At 44.8% G+C, this 19,974-nt stretch overlaps 1 protein-coding gene across 1 annotated transcript in view; it reads right to left on the reverse strand.

The window, feature by feature from the left end:
- Window positions 1-576: 576 nt before the first annotated feature.
- IGFN1 (immunoglobulin like and fibronectin type III domain containing 1) overlaps window positions 577-19,974 on the reverse strand; it is a 343,105-nt gene continuing 323,707 nt past the window's right edge. Inside the window, exons 22-23 of the mRNA XM_086923163.1 lie at window positions 13,370-13,699; window positions 577-1,976 (exon numbers count right to left, since the gene is read on the reverse strand). Of these exons, the coding sequence (XP_086779289.1) occupies window positions 1,960-1,976; window positions 13,370-13,699 (347 nt within the window). The 3' untranslated portion in view covers window positions 577-1,959. The remainder of the gene's footprint in view (window positions 1,977-13,369; window positions 13,700-19,974) is intronic.

The raw sequence follows: 19,974 nt of genomic DNA on the forward strand, positions 1-19,974 counted from the left end.
TATTCTGTCAAACAGGTCCAAAGGGGGCCACAACCATTCTAAAGAAACCTGTTTGGCCCTGGGCAACTTCCCTCCTGAATCTGGAAATGGTGGAGTATCCTGAGACAGCACTACCTCTTGCCTGACAAGAAGAATCTTAGTTGACCAAAAGGAACTGGATCTTTCCACTGCTTGCCCCCTGTGAAACTGTCCTCCTGAGGCCGGAGGATGGAAACTGTTCTTAAACTTACAAATCTGTTATATGTGTGGACGTAAAAACAATACTGTTCTTTTGTATCTGAAAGTAGAGTTGGCGGAGCCTTCCTGAACCCGGTAAATTGGTCTGGTTTCTGAGAGGCCAGTCTTGAAGGCTTGGAGATATTTCCTCAAGGTAGCACTGCTACAAGAATTTTTGCAAAACGTTTGTAAATTCATGTATGGAGAACCAGGACAAAATGCAAAGCCTACGTGAAAAACAGTTACCACAGCGGCCTCAGCAGTTTTTCATCACTCTGAGCATGTTAGCAGTGCCTTCAAGGAAGGCTAAGAGATGTTGCTAAACTCACAAATCCAATGGTACCGATTATCCGCCTGGTGTACAATTTGTCATGCATTTTTAATACTTTATTTCATTTCACACAACATAACATTGAACAAATTTCCATAACTTTCTGGAGTGGTTTGGCTTTCTATATCTATTTGGTATCTATAACTTTGCAACCCATTATCTGAATGTAATTATTTTTTTTAATGTTTTTCTACCTATTAGATTTTTGTGTTTTTAACTAATATGGCTTAATTGCTTAGCTCTGTAATTGTATGTCTTGTTCTGCACTTATGATGCTTGTCTTTTTCTGAGGAAAGCCATGCAACCTCTGGCAACCTAGCTTGAATGAGTCAGAGTTTTCTTACAGAAACAGGTTTTGCTTTGTGGTGACTTTGTTGGGGCTCACTAACATCTCACAGTTGCTGGCCTCTCCCCTCACTTCCTTGTCCAATGCTCTTATTCCGTACAGGAAAAATTTGCATGTAGTATTGAGATCTGGGGTAGGATTGTGTGAGCCCACTGAAAAGGAAAGAAGACAACTAGCCGAATTTAAGAGTGTGGGAGTCAGCAAAAACATGCCAGTGACAGAGTAGGATATATTTTATTCCTGATCAGCATAGTTTAAATCTGGTTCAAGACTTTCTTAGTGAATACAATGAATGTCTGGTAGCCCCTACAGAAAAAAATGCTGAAAAAAGCACAACGCCATAATCAGAAGAAAAGGGACAGTGATGTGAAAAAAACTGTAGCATGAAAGGATATTCTAATAGCTAAATGTCAACCCTCAGGGAAAGATGTGCAGGATGTGAGGACCAGTGATAGGAAACACATTTGAATAAGTGAAAACCTTTATATATTGCTACTGCTAGTCCCACAAAAAGTGCACAATTTTCAAAATATTTGTGTGTATATTTGGTAAATGGTTTTGGGTGTCCAACCAAATGACTGCTGTCCATCAATCATGACACCATGTGGAACAGTTTGAACATAGTCAACAACTCGAAGTGCTTTAACTTTCTAAAATTAAAAGTACATGAAGTTTAAGTGGTTAAAATTTGCACATGAGAAGGGTGTCTTGTCTGCTGCCTCAACCCATTCATTTTCAAAAAAACGGTTCAAAGTATTTTAAAGTTGGAGTAGCAGTCCGTTGCTTGGGACATCAAATGATGTTGTAAGAAGACATCTGAGGAAGTTGGAGAGTTTTCTTACATGGAGAGCATTGTAGTACAATGTCACCGGACGCCGTGAATTGTAGGTACGCAGTGTATGCCATAGTAGACTCATGCCCTAAAATCATAGATGGTAACAGCAGGTGACGCTGTAGCTTCAGTGCAGCTACAAAACCTCTTGACGTATCCATAGAGGATAATAGTTTTCCATACAAATTTGAATATTTCTGGCAGATGGACAGACATCTTACAAGTGTGGTTGTGCTAGAATGAGGTGGAACCTGAAAAAGAGGGATAATATGGCACTTAAAAGAAACAATCATTAATAATTATAAATTAATAATAATAATAATAATAAATCAACATACACACCACAGTCTTTCTTGAACACTCTGCCAGGAGAACTGATTTACCTTACATTTGTGAGAGTTTGTGCATGTAGTGAAACAGAAAGTATTATATATGCCAACGTATAGCTTGTGAGCCTCATACTACAGATTTCAATCCACTTTCATAAACACTCAATTTTTCGATGCTGTAAAACAAATGGCTGACAAGTCGGGAAGAATAGGGTAGGGGATTTACCACATGTGGTAAACAGAATTACCCCAGGGTTAGGAATTTACCATAGGTTTATAAATAGCCCGTTTTCCAAGTTTTCAACTTGAAAAAAGAGGCATATCATGCATAATTTTGTATTTCATGCACAGTAATTCAGCATTTTTTGCCTTTTTTTAGGGGCTTTTACCACCACACATTTCAGCAGGGTTGACCTGCTGGAATCTATCAGGGGAAAGCTGTGAGGGTGTGGTAATAATGGCCCAAGTCATAATGCTGATCCCTGTGCGATCAGAAAGAAGCCCTTAACTGGTAATGAGGGCCCAAGTCTGCATAGCAGGGATGTATGACGTTACCATGCATACTTTTACCACCCATACCTTTACAACGCGGTATTTACAATGAATACTGTTACAACGCATAGCGCTTAGAGGGGCTGGATAGTGGTAAGTATAATTTTCTATTCCAACTCCAGTCCCCGTGGACACTAGGGAAGGTGTTGGATAGAAAATTAAACGTATTCCCTATCCTAGAGCGCCCCCCAGCGCAATGCGTTGTAATGGTATGCGTGGTAATGCCTGCGTTGTAATGGTAGTGCGTTGTAAAAACTTCGTTGTAAACGTTGCATAGCAGAGTAAGTTGGCATTTGCATTGAGTGATCGCAAACAATTAAAATTCCTTCCCTTTCGGGTACTGCCAGTGCTTAATTTGAGCCAGAGGTTTTGGTGGGTGCTTGGCACTTCATTCTCACTAATGATAGTATAGCACATGGTGGTGCTGTCTGTCTTATTATGAGATGTGTTTAACAATTGTATTTAGTAATTCCATAAACATTACAAAAAGTAGTAATACCTGCCCCCTACGCAATTGTTATAGGTCTGGGTGGTCTGGATTAGTCTCAGTTGTGACACCTGTAGGAGTGCGATGGTTGGTAGTTGTGTTGTACTGTCATTGGCAGTGCTGGGAGGGGCAGTGGGTGGTACACGCTGCAGTGCACTCTTGAGAAGGGCCCTGACACTAAAGTTGTTACAGTACTGCCACAGTGGTTTGATCGTTTGAGGGAATGACTTCAGATATTCTCACCCTTGAACATATATTGCTGTCTGGAGCTAGAATATCCTTAGTACTGCACAGAGCACAAGCAGAATAGAACATTGTTCAGACCGTAGGAAACCTAACATTCCCTGATATGTTATGCATGATTTGTACAGCACAGCACTTGCTAATACTTTTGGGTTCTTGCAGATAGACCGTGATCTGCAATTTGTAGGTTGGTTTCCATGAAAGATATACTCGTTTTTGATGGGTCATCCAACCATTCCCTGCCTGAGTGGATTAAATTATATGGTCTGTAGGATGGGTATTTTTCCTACCTCAGTGGTGCTCCTTAATGGGAGTGAAAGATTTTCCATCTTTACCACTAAGGTGTTTGAGTAAGCCACCGTTTTTAGGTCTCGCCTGTCGATGCGCATGCGCATCGAGCAAGCGAGACTATGGGGGCTTATCCACTCTTTATCCAACTTGCAAGGAATCGTGGCGATTCCTTGCAGTGCCCGTGACTTTTAAGCTCAATGCGCATGCGCATTGAGCTTAAAAGGGCGTGCACATGCCCCCAGCCGCCTGCCTTGCCTACTCTCCCGCCCCCTCACTTCTTGATTGCACGGCCGCTAGGCCGTGCCTCCCCTACTCTCCTCCTCCTACTCTCCTCCCCTCGCCGTCTGTTCCCGCACTCCTCCCACATCCCCGCTCCGCCCCCTCCCCTACCTGCCATGTCTCGTCGCATTTCTCCTCCCCCCTCCCCACAGCTCCCCTACTCTCCTCCTCCTACTCTCCTCACCCTCGCCATCTGTTCCCGCACTCCACCCACACCCCCGCTCCGCCCCCTCCCCTGCCTGCCATGTCGCATCGCATTTCTCCTCCCCCCTCCCCACAGCTCCCCTACTCTCCTCCTCCTACTCTCCTCCCCTCGCCCTCTGTTCCCGCACTCCTCCCACACCCCCGCTCCGCCCCCTCCCCAATTGAAAAGGAGTTACGCAACATTAAATAACATGCTGAAAGGTATTGTTGTCATACTTCATCTAGTACAGTCTGTTTCCATATGTGGCCGCAATCCCCATGATTTCAGATCACATTTGTTGTAAGGCTTCTTTTCTCCATTGCGCTCTGGGGTGGGTACCAGTTAGCGCTGTTGAAATGCAGGACAGTAGAAGAGGAAATGAGCCTGGCCCAATTCCATTCCCAAAGCACGTTTTTAAAGACAAAAGCCACAGCGACCTATGCAGCTGGTTTCCCCACCGAGCATTGCCAATGCCTGTGTTTTTGGGTTTCTGTAACTGATTGCAAATGTTTATTTTACTGTAAAATGTAATTGCAAGAAGGAGCGCTGCCCGCAGGTGTCACCTCATTCCCTACTAGATCCGGGTCGTTCTCTGTTTTTGCTTTTGGAAGTGATACAGTTGGAACTTTGCCTGGGGAGCACCTAGAAGGTTCACACGATTTTCTGGACATCTGTCTGCTCCTGGCATGTCCGACTTCTCTTTTAGTGGGCTAAACATGACCCTTCTTCACTGTCTGTGCCTTTGAAATTGCAGGGACACACAGGACTGTGATTGGCTTGTGGGTATCTGCTCAGCTTTAGGAATAAGAGTTGAGTTGTGGCTGCAAAGCAGCTGATTGAACAATGTTTTGATCTATGAAGTTTGTGGCCCATTTTGCTGAACTGCATTCCAGAGTGTGGGGCTCCCCTCTTGTTGACTAGGACTGAGCCTGTGGCACTTCTGTCCTTCTGCTGACCCTGCCTTATGCTGAACCCCACCAGTCCTGCATCAGAGTCTGAGCTTTTACTCAGAAGCCAGAGGCGGCCTGCTGACGTCACCCTCACAGTCAGGTGTTCACAAACCCCCGCTGACTCCCTCACACCCCTCACCAATGGCAGGGATGGGATGCTAGATTCACTGCTGCAGGAAACTGGTGAGGCAGTGGTTACCGCTTCAGGAACACTCCCCTCCCTGCACCAGTTTTTATTTGTTTGTCCTTTCATCTGCAACCACTTGATTTTGCAGAGGGCAGCAGTCCAGCTTGCAGTTGCTATGTGACCCGCTTGGCCTCTTCTAAGCCTAGGGTGTTCCTAGGTTGTTGTAATTGTCTCTCCACGGCCACCCCCTTGGCCGATGTATCTCGTAATGTTCAGTCAACACCCGCAAGCTCCGAGACAATCCATGCTCTGGATGTTGTAGTTGTGTTTATCTATGTTTTGTGGTAGTTTGGATGTTTTCAGTCCTTAATGGCCAGAAACAACAACAGTTACAATAGATACAAAGCAATCTGTTTTGGGAGATTGTTGTAGTTTTTATTTTAAATGTAGCCTTTCGGCAGGTTTTGCGAACCAAAGCTGTTTGCGAAGCGCTTAGTTATGTACATGCACTCGCTGGCATTGGATTTTTTTGTTTTTTGTTAAAGTTGTGTTTTGAAGCTCTGTGAATGAGGATATTGTACAGTGTGATTAGTCAAGAGCCTTGTTTTAATTACTGTATTGTGCTGAGCATGTACTTTAACTGGTAGTCATTACCACACACAAGATTACCATCCTTACTGGGAGATTACTTTTTATTACACCAGCATGTGTGATCTATTGCTGTATTGTTTTGTTGTTTGCATTGATTTTGATCTGTTTATATTGAAAATATACTTAAGATATAAAGTATTATTAAAAATGTTGTAAATACACAATCGTGGCTGCGCATCTAAAAATTGTTAGCTTCATTGTGCCCCCCACCCCCTTACACCTTCTTCGGTGATATGCTTGCCAAAGACTACAGAGCGTGTCAAGGGCGCTTAAGTAACTTAGTCTTTCTGTTGCGGAATCACTACCTTAAGATCTCAGGGCCGGGCACCCAGGCTTTCCCTCGTATAGTGAGCCCAGTAGCTTCTATAATGATATGCTCTGTGAGTTACCAGCCGGACAACCCATTTCTAGTTTTACTAAACATTGCTGTGTGATATGTGCTAACACTGACCTAAAAAATCTGATGACGAGCTGAACCAGGACCGCGTTCTTTGGGGGTTTTTGTGGAGACTTGCTTTGAGAATTGATGATGCAATTCTGGTCGTTCCCTTAAACTTAAACAGCAGAGTGGTATTCTAGTTCATGTGTTCTAAATGTTTGTTTTTAGGGAGTCAAACCAATGTACTATGTCAGCTGTTCGTCAACAAAGAGAAATGAGATGCTTACACTGAAGCCAACCAGAAAATCCCCTGGATTTCCTTGTGTACAATTAGCAATGTATACGATGTGCATTACTTCTGCCACACCTGTTGAGTGCCTTTCCTCCCTTTTGTGAGCAGGTACCTCTGATGAGGCTAGAGGAGCAGAACCCCATATCCCACATCCACCACCACCACATCCACCACTGCATCCACCACCACCACCACCACTACATCCACCACCACATCCACCACCCCATCCACCACCACCACCGCATCCACCACCACCACCGCATCCACCACCACATCCACTGCATCCACCACCAACGCATCCACCACTACATCCACCACCGCATCCACCACCACTACCACCACCACATCCACCATCACCTCCACATCCACCATGAAATCCACCACCACCGCACCCACCACCACTACATCCACCACCACATCCACTACAACTACCACCCCATCCACCACTACCACCACCACCGCATCCACCACCGCATCCACCACCACATCCACCACCGCATCCACCACCACATCCACCATCACATCCACCACCACCACCACATCCACCATGACATCCACCACCACATCCACCACCACCACCACCACATCCACCACCGCCACATCCGCCACATCCACCACCACCACATCCACCACCACTTCCACCACCACCACTTCCACCACCACCGCATCCACCACCACCACATCCACCACCACCACATCCACCACCACCGCATCCACCACCACCACATCCACCACATCCACCGCATCCACCACCACATCCACCACAACATCCACTGCATCCACCACATCCACCGTATCCACCACTTCCACCGCACCCACCACTTCCACCGCATCCACCACCACCACATCCACCGCATCCACCACCACCACATCCACCACCACCACCACATCCACCACCACCACCACATCCACCACCACATCCACCACCTCATCCACCACCTCATCCACCACCTCATCCACCACCTCATCCACCACCACCACATCCACCATACCCACCACCATCACTTCCACCACCACATCCACCACCACTTTCACCACATCCACAACCACCACATCCACCACCACCACATCCACCACCACCACATCCACCACATCACCACCACATCCACCACCTCCACCACATCCACATCCACCACAACATCCACCCCCACATCCACCACCATCACCACCACATCCACCATCACCACCACCACCACATCCACCACCACCATATTCCCCAGATCCACCACCACCACATCTATATGTGTGTGGCTGTGTGTGTGTGTAGGTGCAAATGCAATGTTCTTGGATTTTCGTCACAATAAAATACACTGAACATAATCTTCACAAAAGTTATTTACAAACGTTTAAGCTATTGCCATTATAAATTACAATAACTTTTATTTAAGTATTAATTATTTACAAAATTAAAAGCCATTGTTATTTGCAATATCAATACATCTAAGTCACGTAAATACAACACACATTGCATTACAAATGCTATAGGTGTCACATTTGCAAAAGTTAAAACTATTGACATTGCAACTGACAAAGCTATTAATTTTGCTACTTTCAAAACCAACACATAAATAAAAAAAGTGTCATTTACAATACCAATAGCTCAAACGTTCCTAATGCGAGACCTATTGCATTTCCAATGCTTGTTCTGGCTTTCCCTTTTAGGTGGATCTAGAAACAAACTCTTGTCAACCACACCGGAGTAATAACAGTGATGGTTCCTTAATAAGGGCCTTCAGACTCCACCCTACAATGATCAGCTCGCACGCAAAGCCTGCGCGTGCCTCTTCGCTGAACACACCTGCTGATTGCCATCTGGGTCCATTGCTCAGTGTGCACGTGTGGGAATCGGGTAGGGCTCAACTTTCATGCTGACAGCTCATGCCTTCTTAAGGACTGCTAGTTCAGGGATGAACATGTTAAAGGGTCCTCACACATGCGACTCTCCTGCTCTGCCTGACATGGGGGAAGATGCCTTAGTAACTGCCTTACCTTTGACCCCCACACTTTCTCATGTTGTCACAAGCTGGGGCAAGGCTCTCTTGCCGCAAACCCAGCCTGTGATATGATGGGACAGGGTGGAGTCGAAGGCTGTGTCTCTAACACCACCTTTTTCATCTGTTCATAGGCTCGGGTAGATCTGGTGAACCTCCTGTGACGAGATGAGAAGGGTGGATTCAGGCCTGTTTTCCTGTGCCATCATGAGCCTTGTGACGCTGCTCTGGAGAACAAGGCCAATGACCATGATGTTGGAGTAGGGCTTGCAGCGGATTCAAGCTGCTGCTATATACTTTGCATTTGATAATATGCCATCGATAACACGCATGCATAGCCGCAGCACAGATGCCTGACAAAGCCCTGCTGGAGTCTTCTCTGTCCTGAGGCTGCTGAATGAATGCTGCACGCGACCAGGATCAGGCAACTTATAAATGTGCTTATGTGACTCTGGGAAGACCAGTTAAGCCACCACCACTACACCACTGATATACGGCTATACATGGGCAGAGATTTTATGCAAAGGGTGGTGTTGTGAGGTATGGAGAGCGTGATGTAGAATGGTGTGTTTCATCACGTGCGCTGGTGTGGTGAGGGTTGGTATGCTGTAGTGCAGTGTAATGTTTAGATGTGTGATGCGGAAAGGTCTCTGGTCATGGAGTGGAATGCAGATTCTTAATGGGGAGCTGTGGCATGATGTGCACATTGTGAGGTAGTGAAGAGTAGAGTAGTGAGGCTTGGCAACTGGTGGAGTTATTTGTTGTGGCAGGTTATGTGATGGATGGTGATTCGCAGTGCATGACTGTGATATTGTTTGACGTGGTGAATGGTATGTAGTGAAGCTTTGTCTGAGGGCATATTTAAGCATGGTTTGGTATGATGTGTTGTATTGTTTCGTGTGGTATGCAGCATAAAATGTTCCGTAGTGGAGGACTATAATATAGTGTATGTGGTGGTATGCTGTGATTTGAAGTGACGAGGTAGTCTATTAAGTAACTTAGTGTGGTGCTGGCATGATACGTTGTACTGTATACAGTGGTGCGATGAGGTATGCAGACAGTTATGTGATTGTGGTGTACATTTGTGCAATCCTGGCAACAGTATACTGCATAGTGATGTCACCATTAGAGTGGTTAGGCAGTGTTATAAGCTTTTGGGGTGCAAATATCTATATAATCTGTGACCTTTAAGGTTGAACAATGTTGAATTTTAAATGAGCTGTGAGTGATGATTTTTGGTGTTGGAGAGGTAGGTGCTGCACAATGTGGTATAAAGTAAAGGGCTGAAGTGAACTCTGGTTTTGTGTTATATGATGTGGAGTCTCATGTTGTGAGCTGATGTATAATGTGGCAGTATAGTATTCATTTTGAAGTGTTGGATAGTACGGTGCGGTGCAAAGTGTTGCATGTAGTGATGTGCTAAGGTGAAATAAAATGGCATACTGTTATTTAATGTAGTATTATAGCATGTGACATCATTTGGTTTGGTACGGTAAAAAGTTGTGATGTATTACAGTGTATGGTAAGTTGTGTAATGTTGTGGGTTCACCGGTTGCCTTGTAGTTGTATTTACTCCTGTCGAAGTGCTAAAGTGCATTATGGCAAGTAACATGCTGCTCTAGAAACAAAGGTCACTTTTTCATTTAGTTGTTTTTTGGTTAGTGAGTTTAGACTTGTGTTCTCGGTAGAAACTTTTAGATGCATTATACCACTTTGTTTATGGTCCTGCATTGATCATAGTTAGTAATGTTTTAAATAAAATAATGTTAGCACCCAAGAAAAGGGTATGGACTTTGCAAATGTTCATTTGCCAGCACTCTACAACGTATATTCAATTTCCATTTCTTTAGCCTTTAGGCATAAGATGAACAATTACTTAACAGGAGTATTCAGGTGGGTAAGCAAAGTGGAGGCACCTCATGTGAGAATTTACAGTTGAAGGGATTTTATTTTACATGTATGTAATGGGGGGATTTTCAAATAGCTCGTCTTTCGACCTCAGTCCATTGCTGAGAAAGTGAACCTGCATCTCTAGTTGTACAATTTCCTGTTGCACAATGACAGCACCGTGTATCTGACGGGCATCAAAACATAAATAACTATGATGGAGCGCCTAGATTGTGTGAAACCAAATGGCAATGGTAAGGAAGAAACTTGGTGCAGCAACATTCCAGAGACTGGCCACTAAGTGTCACCACATCAGAATTTACACTCGGCTGCACAAGCTATTAATTTGGAATTTAGCTATTAGGTTGAGCCTACAGTGCGCATGTGCTCCATGCAAGACCTGCTGTAATCACTTACACAACGTCATTCTCGCCTGCTGCATGCCATTGGTTCCCTCCAGTGCCCCTCTTAATTGCTGCATCCTGACTCGTTCTGGCAGCAGATAGCTCACTTCCGTTCAAGGCAAAGGAGTACCAGCCAGTTATGGTCTCCTTGTGGATTTTTTCTTTATCTGTTTTTTTGGCTAAATCTTTTTTTGAATTGTTACTTTCTGCCGCGGTGTCACTGATTTTCTCAGCACTGTAACTCCAGAGAGATGAAAGGCTCCAGTATTTACAGTAATGCAGCACTGCGGTTCATACAAGATGGCAGCAAGGTGTACATACCCAGAACTCTCCGCCAGCTACACTGACCATTTGAGCTAGCTTACTTTAATTGTGACCGGCAGGCCGTGCCAGGTGCTTGAACCCACTGAGCTGTTTTACTGAAACTGTAATCCCCAGGCAGATTGCGGCATTAGGTAGATTGAAACCATTTAGCAATCTTAACATTTGCAACTGAAGCCAAAGGATGTTGTTGCTCAAGAGCACGCTGTGCGGCAAATGTGGAAACGTAGAATGATATAACCGGGGTGACATTAGGATCAGAACTAGTGCCTAGCAGATTACTCCCTGACCTCTGCCATGAGCAATCTGAATCACCCTCTGAGCTATAAGCATATTTGGGAGCTCCCAGCATGTGGCCCAGCCGCCCTGGAAGTGCGGCCCAATTGTAGTGTTCTCTCAGTGCCGGGAGCATTTCTGTGCATTGGATTATTGTTCGTCTGTATGATCCTTTGCTGGTTGGACATCTAGGTAGAATATTTCATAGTTACTGCCACTGTTTAAGGTTTTATAGTTTACAAGAAGCTGCATCTGTGTGGGTGGGGATAAACAGCTGTGATGGGAAAGGTGAGTTAGCTGCTCCACCACCATGTCAGCCCAGGCAGCACCCTTCCCCGTGGTTGGTGGCACTCCATCTCGAACAAGCCTCGCAGTGTTTCAGCTGTGCAAATCCACTGGTAAGGCTCTCCGATTGGTTTTCTTTGCGGGTCTGCTGACCTGTCAGTGTCTGGCCACAGCTGTGTGTTTTGCCCCTCTGTTCCTTCTGTGCTGTTTCTGATGTATGTCTGATCCGTGTTTCTCATGTCTGCGGTCTCATGCCTTTTATCACTGTGCCACATGCCTCTTTAACTGTGTGTCTGTGCGTGACCTTTGTGTCTGGACAGATTACTGGACATGCCAATCATGACCATAGCAACTAAACACTTTGTTGGGAGTTCAGATAATGTATTAATTTTAAAGGATGTAAGGGAAAATGTGAGTGTCTTATGCACGCGTTCTAGTACCATACATTTCAAATTTGGTTACAGTTTTACAATGCAAAATGGAAAATGTATCGTAAACAACTGTGGAGATGAAAATAAGCCCGCTGTCCAAGTCTTGTGCAATAAACGCTCAGCCCCTTTTCATCTAACTTACGGTAAAACATAAGAAAAATATTTTTAAAATGTGAAGCAAAACAGCATGGAAGCCAGTGCTGCTTTATATGTAAGTTAGCATCCCGAGGCCTAACCTTATTCAGATATCTCCAAGGACAATTTTATTGACTACAGAAAGGAAAAAGGTAAAAAGCTCATGATTTCCGGCATGTGCAGACCTGCGGAGGACAAGTGATACATATGTAAACCCAAACTTTCTGGCCGGTTAGTAAAAAGATGAACTGTCTAAAGCATTGAGGAACAGCTGAGGTGGAATACTTGTACTTTACACTCACAACCACCTTCTCAATGGGCAGGAGGGTTTGTTTTCTTCCCTTGTTTTCTTAAGCTCGTCTGCCACAAACAATATACCAGGAAAAGAGCTGAGACAGATGGATAATAAATGTGAGCATTTCTACTGTAGGAATAAGGGCAGCCCAGATTTTTTCCAGTTTAGTCTCCGGAGAATAGGAAGGAACCTGTTGCTTGCTGCTGAACTTTTTTCCTTACGACTTCTAGACTCCCACAGCAGCCACATACATTTTAAGAGGTCAGTCACAAGTTGCAGATGGCTGAAGCTTAAAATCCCTGGCACTAGCAGGTTGCACAGATAGGAGTGCAGAGTTGGGTCTGACGGAGACTGAATAAAACCTCAAACTCTGCATGTATGTAGCAGGATGTAATACTCAACACTGATAAGTATCCACAAAACAACACTGTTCTTCCACCTCATTGTTCAATTGGCAGCATCCGCAAAGCAGAACCGAGAGGGCAGACTAAATAGTCACTTGAAAATTGTATCACAGCAACCACTGCATTATTATTTGCAACACCAATAGCTCAAACATTCAGTAATACGAGACCTATTGCATTGCAAATCCTAATTTCTTGTTGCCTATTTCTCAAAGAAATCATGGTTTCTACATAATAACAGTGAATTTGGAAGTTAACATTTCTGAGTTAAGATTTCAAGACTTTGAAGCATAACATTTTGATGGTCTAAAACCAAATGTGACCAAACTTGCTAGAATTCAGAAGATCTGAATGTGTGCAAAGCTGCTGGAAAGTATGCATCAAGAATTCACCCGCTCCCTTGCCGTAGCCTGTTCCGTCACTCATCTAGCCAACCCGGGACATGTCTTACCTGTTGTCACTGCTAATGTGGCCTTGCAAGTAGCCTCGCCCAAAGAGTTCCTGGCTACCACGGTGTACTCTCCACCATCCTCCAGGCTGACAGATGGAATCACTAAGGAGCAGACACCGACAATATTTGAGCTCCAGAGCCTGCGGTCCTCAATGATGTTCTTGTCATTCCTGTACCAGGTGACCTGTGGCTCAGGATTCCCACGCACCGCACAGCTCATGTGGCAGTCAAACCCACAGGGAACAACATGAGGCTTCAGGCGGACTATGAACTCTGGAGCTTGTCTCTGATCCGACTGTTTTTGTAAAGGTTTTTTCACCAAGAATCTAGCTGCAAAGACACGATACAAACAAACAAATCACCATAACGAATTGTACGGTGTGTACATCACTCAACCACTGCTTAATTTGAGCCGGTGGTATCCGGTGCTCGGGACAGCACATAATTGTAAACACCAGCACTTATGACAGTCTGCCACATAGGGGAGTTGTTTGTCTAATTTAGAGATAAGCAAAACAATAGTTGTTTATTAATTTAAAATACATTAAAATGACTTATACCTGCCACCCGATCTATTCTTATAGCTTTGGGGGCCTGAAACAGTCCAAATTGTCACATTTGAAGGAGTGCAATTGTTAGTAGTTGTGTTGGCAGCGTTGGCAGAGTCAATGAGCGGTCAAGGTGCCTCGTGAAGAGTGCCTTGGCACATATGCTTTTTACAAATTAAGCACTGCACTCTAACTAGGATATTTTTCATATATTTGTATCGGAAAATGGTGAGTTCTGGGCAAAAAGTATTCTTTAAGGGCTGGAGTTCACATCTGTCAAATGCTCATGTTACCGTTATTTATTAGCCTCTGGGTGTGGAACTTAGTTTAAAAAATGGCTACACTGTCCGTGGCAAGCCAGGACGACGCAAAGCAGGATTCATGTTTGTAGGTGGTGGCAGTCGAGGTCTGTACGTAAGATGCTTTGCACTAAATCAAGTGGTATCTGCTATTGACCATGAAAACACATTTCATGCTCTGCGTCTGCTCCACACTTTCCAGATGCATTGTGAGAAACGTCTTCTCTAATGAATTATTACAGGACAATCCGTTGAATCAGGAAATTACAAGGATACATCAGCATCGAGTTAATCAACTAGGTTTATTTATTCCATAGCAATGTAAAGAAACTTGAGCCAATAAAGCATGTACTGGTAAATGTAATTCATCCATTTATTGCCACACTGCAAGGACTGATTTCCCTTTTACTGTCCTAGTTTGGTAGACTCATTTGAGAAGTAATTCCTTACTGTCTTGCAGATTTCATGTAATATTCACTTTGTAATAATAAACTCCAAATCACTCTTCATGAAATTAACCCCTTGATTTCGTCTTCGAGTTAGAGATCTATAGCATCTACATGTGAAAGTCAACTAATAAACGCAATACGCAGAGGGCACTATGCAATTTATTACCACTGCTGAGTGCGGGTAAGGGGTATCATGACCCACTTGAGATCACCTCTCCTGAGTCATGGCCCATCCATATACTTACAACACTCATGCATGGCTCCTTAACTCAGAGACTACTGTTGAATTAGTCACTGGACAGCTCTTATTTTACAAGCAGAGTAATGCTGTGGCTGGACTCCAAAGACTCTTGATGCCTTGACATCACTGATACCTTATGGTACTGCATTGCACTCTGAGGTGTAGAATGGAATTAGCAGATCAAATAGGTGTTACTGGATCCATGTTCAAGATATATATGTACTGCTTTTTATGCATGGCTCGACTCCAAGTTGTGCGCCAGAATAATTGTTATCAATTCGTTAAAATATAAACAGAGTAATCTTCCTCTGGGTAGAGCCAGAGGAGGATTACTCTTGCTGGATCCGTGTTCAAGTTATATATGTACTATTTATTAAACCTATCGTGACTGCAAGCTGTGTGCTAGACATTATTGTTATCAATTCTTTAAAATATACATAGAGTGGGATTTGGCTCTACCCAGAGGATGATTACTTTCTCACCTCATGCTTGTAGCTCTTTGGTGTATCTTTCCACCTCCTGTTAAATGCTTGCTTTACTGTGTTTGAGTAACCAGGTCATGGGAGGAGGTAGGAGGAGTGCTATGTGCACTCTCTAAGTGCGTATGAGTGTTTAGCCGGCCATCTCAGGACAACCAAAACACACATACGCACTTAGGTTTCTCTAACCCAGCTGCATTGAACAGCCGGGCTGGAGAAACCCCACAGACTCCCTGACCGGAGCTTCTTTCCAGCCCGCTCAGGGCAATACCCACGCTGCTCTGCAGCACAAGGATTGGACAGGCAGTCTGATGCAGCCCCTGGGCCTGCTGGGACAAGTAAGAGGAAACACCAGGCATGACATGGGACGCAGCCGGCCACTTAAGGTACTTTTTTCCTTTTTATTATTACACTCCCACCATTCGCTCCCCCCTCAAGCGTGCCCACTCCCTCCCCTGGCAACTTTTGTATGTGGCGGCCGCTACTGCGCAGGGGGCCTTTTTCTGTCAACTAATTTGGTGTTGTGCACAGTTTACTAGTCCCTAAAACGTTTTTTACAAGTAACACCACCATAATGCAAAGCACATTTAACTAAATAAGTGCAACCTGGAGGCACAGTGTTGTGTCAGTTGGAGGAGATAGAAAAGAGACATTCATATGTCTTACTGCCATTACTACAGGCTAGTGATAATCAAGGCTGAGCTGGAAATCAAAAGTAAGTCTGGGCGGTGAACTCCGCTGCGCTCGCAGAGTTTGCAGAGTTTTCTGCACTGGGTGTTACTCGTAGCTCACAGATTTCTGAAAAACTGCGCCTTGCGTAGCGGAACGGAGCCTTTTTCCTCGCTCTTGTTCGCCAACGTCAAGTTGGCGAGAGCGAGCGAGGAAAATTCACCTCCCGGTGAGATTTTTCCTCATTTGAGATCGTCAACATCAATTTGGAGAGCACGAACGTGGAAAATCAACCTTCCGGCGAGATTTCTCAACGTTGGCGGTCAGATTTCTCATTGCGAGTAGTCACGACCGCTCGCATTGAGAAACCATCCGTTCGCGTTGAGAAAGCTCGAGTAAAAACCTACTCGCGCGGCAGAAAGGAAGCAGCACCCGCTTGCGCTGGGTATGGTGCCGTTCACTATGATTGCACAGTGCAAATGGCATTCATCTAATGGACTCCACTGCTTTTGGAGCTCTGCGTAGTGCAGCAACGTTTTTTTGCACTTTGCGGAGTTTCGCATAGCAGAACTCCGCCCAGGCTTAATCAAAAGCAGCCATTAAAAGATGCTCCAACCAAAACTACACTGAAAGAGTTCCTAATTATTAGGGAGCAATGGGGTTTTTACAGCTGGGTTATGGCTGTCCTCCATCTCACTGGGAAAATACCAAGAGTGGCAGAATGACTAGACTGGTCCTGACATTCAGTTAAAGTAAACCATTGCCCTTTCAGAGTAAATATGAAGGCTTCCCTTAGAAACCAACGAGGGGCTTGAGGAGGTATGGATTATCGAATGGGTGTGGAAAGTACGGGTCTACCAGCCAGGAGCAGATATAGATGGTTACAGACTTATCAAAAGTCCAAGAACAGGTGCAAGTAGCTGAGTATGTTGCTTTGTCGCATCACAGAGAAGGACCCAAAAAAGCTAGCTTGAGGCTTATTGTGCATAATATCCTCCACATGATATACTGCCATTACAGCAGGTTATATAAGCTGGGGCATATAATAGATACCAGCTGTATGAAATGTGGGAAGGAGGCAGACACTCTTATCCACACCCTGTGGAACGACAGTGCTGTACAGACATCCTGGGTGAAGATCAGACATGTACCGACTGTAGCGCTGGAGGTGGGGTTCTCTCTAAACCTGAAATATCTGATGCTGGCATTCCAAATGATGTGGACATGTCCAGAATAAAACAGATTCTCTGCTGCCTCAGATTAACAATCACTAATCAGGATATAGCAACTTATTGCACAGCTTGAGCAGGTAGTGCACAGGCATGGATCAACACATGGGAACAGAGAGAGTGGTGTATAAAAGAAGACACTGTCCCTGTGTCTACTGAGCAAAATGGGGCACATGGATAACATAGTTGAGCTTGAGTGAAACAGACACATACAGCCCTCAAAGTTGAATTCCAGCACAGAAGGGGATGCCACGGGGTGGGGGGGGTCAGTGTAATTGAAATATAGGGTCAACCAACTGTTGAAATATCAGCGCTTCTTTCGCCTCCCCACCCCTACTCACATTCCACAAGGAACTATTCAACCTTAGAAGATATGTGCTGAAATCTTTGAGTAAGGTACCTGAGCTCCCTTGCATGTAGTTTTCCGTATTTTATGAGAATTTCATTTTATTTTTATAAAGTGAATTAAAATAAACACTTTATAAATAAAACAAAAAACAGGTACAAGCGATAACAATGTGAAAGTCGAGGATAAAGAACATTGCAAGTACCGTTGAGTGATGCTACACTATGGTGGTAAATAGTGAGACAGAATTGGCGTATCACCACTACTGATGCACTAATATGTATTTTTTAACGTTTTGCTTGTTGTATGGCGCGTGCCTGACCAACTAGGGTAACAGAGCACTTTACATAGTGCTCTACATTCCATACTTAAAAGATAGTAATAGTTCAACAGTGGTAGTATCTTGTAACATGGGGTATTCTAGAATCAATCAAAAGGAGAGTCACAATTATGTGCATGTCTAAAACAGGGATCATTCAGACATAAATCAATGAAGAATAATCTGTACAAAATAGCATCCAGGATGACATCAAAAATTGGTCATTCTCAATTGTTTAGTGCTAGATTGGATACTAAATATCCGAGCTAACCAACTGGTTAATAATCCTAATAATAATCGTACATTTATGGCAATGAAAATGCTACAATTCTGTGGGTAAAACTGTTCATTCCATTCCATGTTTTGGAAGCCTCGATATTTGAAAGGTTAAAATGTTGTCAATATGTATTCATGGTCTCTGGTGCAAACGCTATAATTCACGCTATAATTCACTGATTTACTGAGAAGATCTTATGCAGGGGTGGGTGGTGGATTCGGCTTCGCCAGTGGAGTTCGTGGAGTTTTGCTACTTCGCACTCTGTTTGGGGCGCAGAGTTTGGCAAAAAAACTTGAGCGGATTTTACCAGCACGCTGCCGCTCACGCCTACTATTTACCGTGCAATATGTGGGTTTTGGTGAGATATATTTCCTGTGCTTTTAAATTGGCTCTTTTAAAGCATGCCCAAATGCGCCTCACCTAGCAACATTACTGAGCAGACCTGCATGATTTTACAGAAGAGGTGACTGTCGAAGCAGAGGAACCGTTAGATTATTGGTGTCAGGCAGTGACCTTTTCGACATCATTCCATGTGTCGGAGTACTACAGGCATGGGCATCCGCAGAAATGTTTCCAGTGGGGGGGCAACATTTTAACTTCATCACCATCCTCCGACATGATTGAGCACAAGTATTAAATACATTTAATAAAAATTCTAATAAGACAAAGAGCTTAAATAAACAAAGAAACCCATAGGGGGAACAGAAAAATCGTGTGAGGCGCCACAGTAGATGACGTGGCAACTACCATAACACAGAGGAAAAAACTAAAAATGGCCAGAAAAAACAAAAAAATTCTATATCAGGTTGACGTGGTTCTAGAGCATGGGTACTCACAAACTTTCTCTCGGGGGGGGGCAAATTTACAGTGTGGTTTGTGGCCGAGAGGCTGCACCGGTGGGGGCGGGGTCAGTGGGGGAGGGGGTTGGGGCTACAGCAACAAAAAAACTATGACCATGAGGTTGAACACATGCCCCTGCAGCGGACGCCTTCATCCACTGAGCCACCAGACCAAGCATACACACATCTCTCTCTATCTCTCTCTCTCTCTCTCTCCTACCTCTCTCTCTTCTACCTCTCCCTAGCTCTCTCTCTCCCTCTCTCCCTCTTTGTCTCCCTCCCTCTATCTATCTCTCTTCTCTCCCTCTATCTATCTGTCTCCCTCGCTCTATTCATTTCTCTTCTCTCCCTCTCTCCGTCTCCCTCCCCCTCTCTCTCTCTGTCTCCCTCCCTCCCTCCCTCCATCTATCTCTCTTCTCTCCCTCTCTCTGTCTCTCTCCCTGTCTCCCTCCCTCTCTCTGTCTCCCTCCCTTTCTCTCTGTCTCCCTCTTTGTCTGTCTCCGTCTCCCTCCATCTGTCTCCCTCCATCTGTCACCCTCTCTCTCTGTCTCCCTCTCTCTCTCTGTCTCCCTCTCTCTCGGTCTCTCTCTCTCTGTCTCCCTCCCTCTGTCTCCCTACCTCCCCCTCCCTCTATCACCCTCTGTCTCCCTCCCTCTCTAATTATCCCTCAGTCTCCGTCTCCCTCTTTGTCTGTCTTAGTCCCTGCCGCTGTCTGGGCCTGTCCCTGTCTCTGTCTGTCCCTGTCTGTCCCTGTTTCCCTCCCTCTGTCTCCCTCTCAGTTTCTCTCTGCCTGTCTGCCCCTGTCTCTGCCTCCATCTCTCTCTGTCTGTCTCTATCTCTATCTGTCTCCCTCCCTCTCGCTCTCCCTCTCACTCACTCTGTCTGTCTCCCGCTCTCTCTGTCTCCCTCT

The sequence above is a fragment of the Lissotriton vulgaris genome, chromosome 5, assembly GCF_964263255.1.
Source record: "Lissotriton vulgaris chromosome 5, aLisVul1.2, whole genome shotgun sequence".
Taxonomy (NCBI): domain Eukaryota; kingdom Metazoa; phylum Chordata; class Amphibia; order Caudata; family Salamandridae; genus Lissotriton; species Lissotriton vulgaris.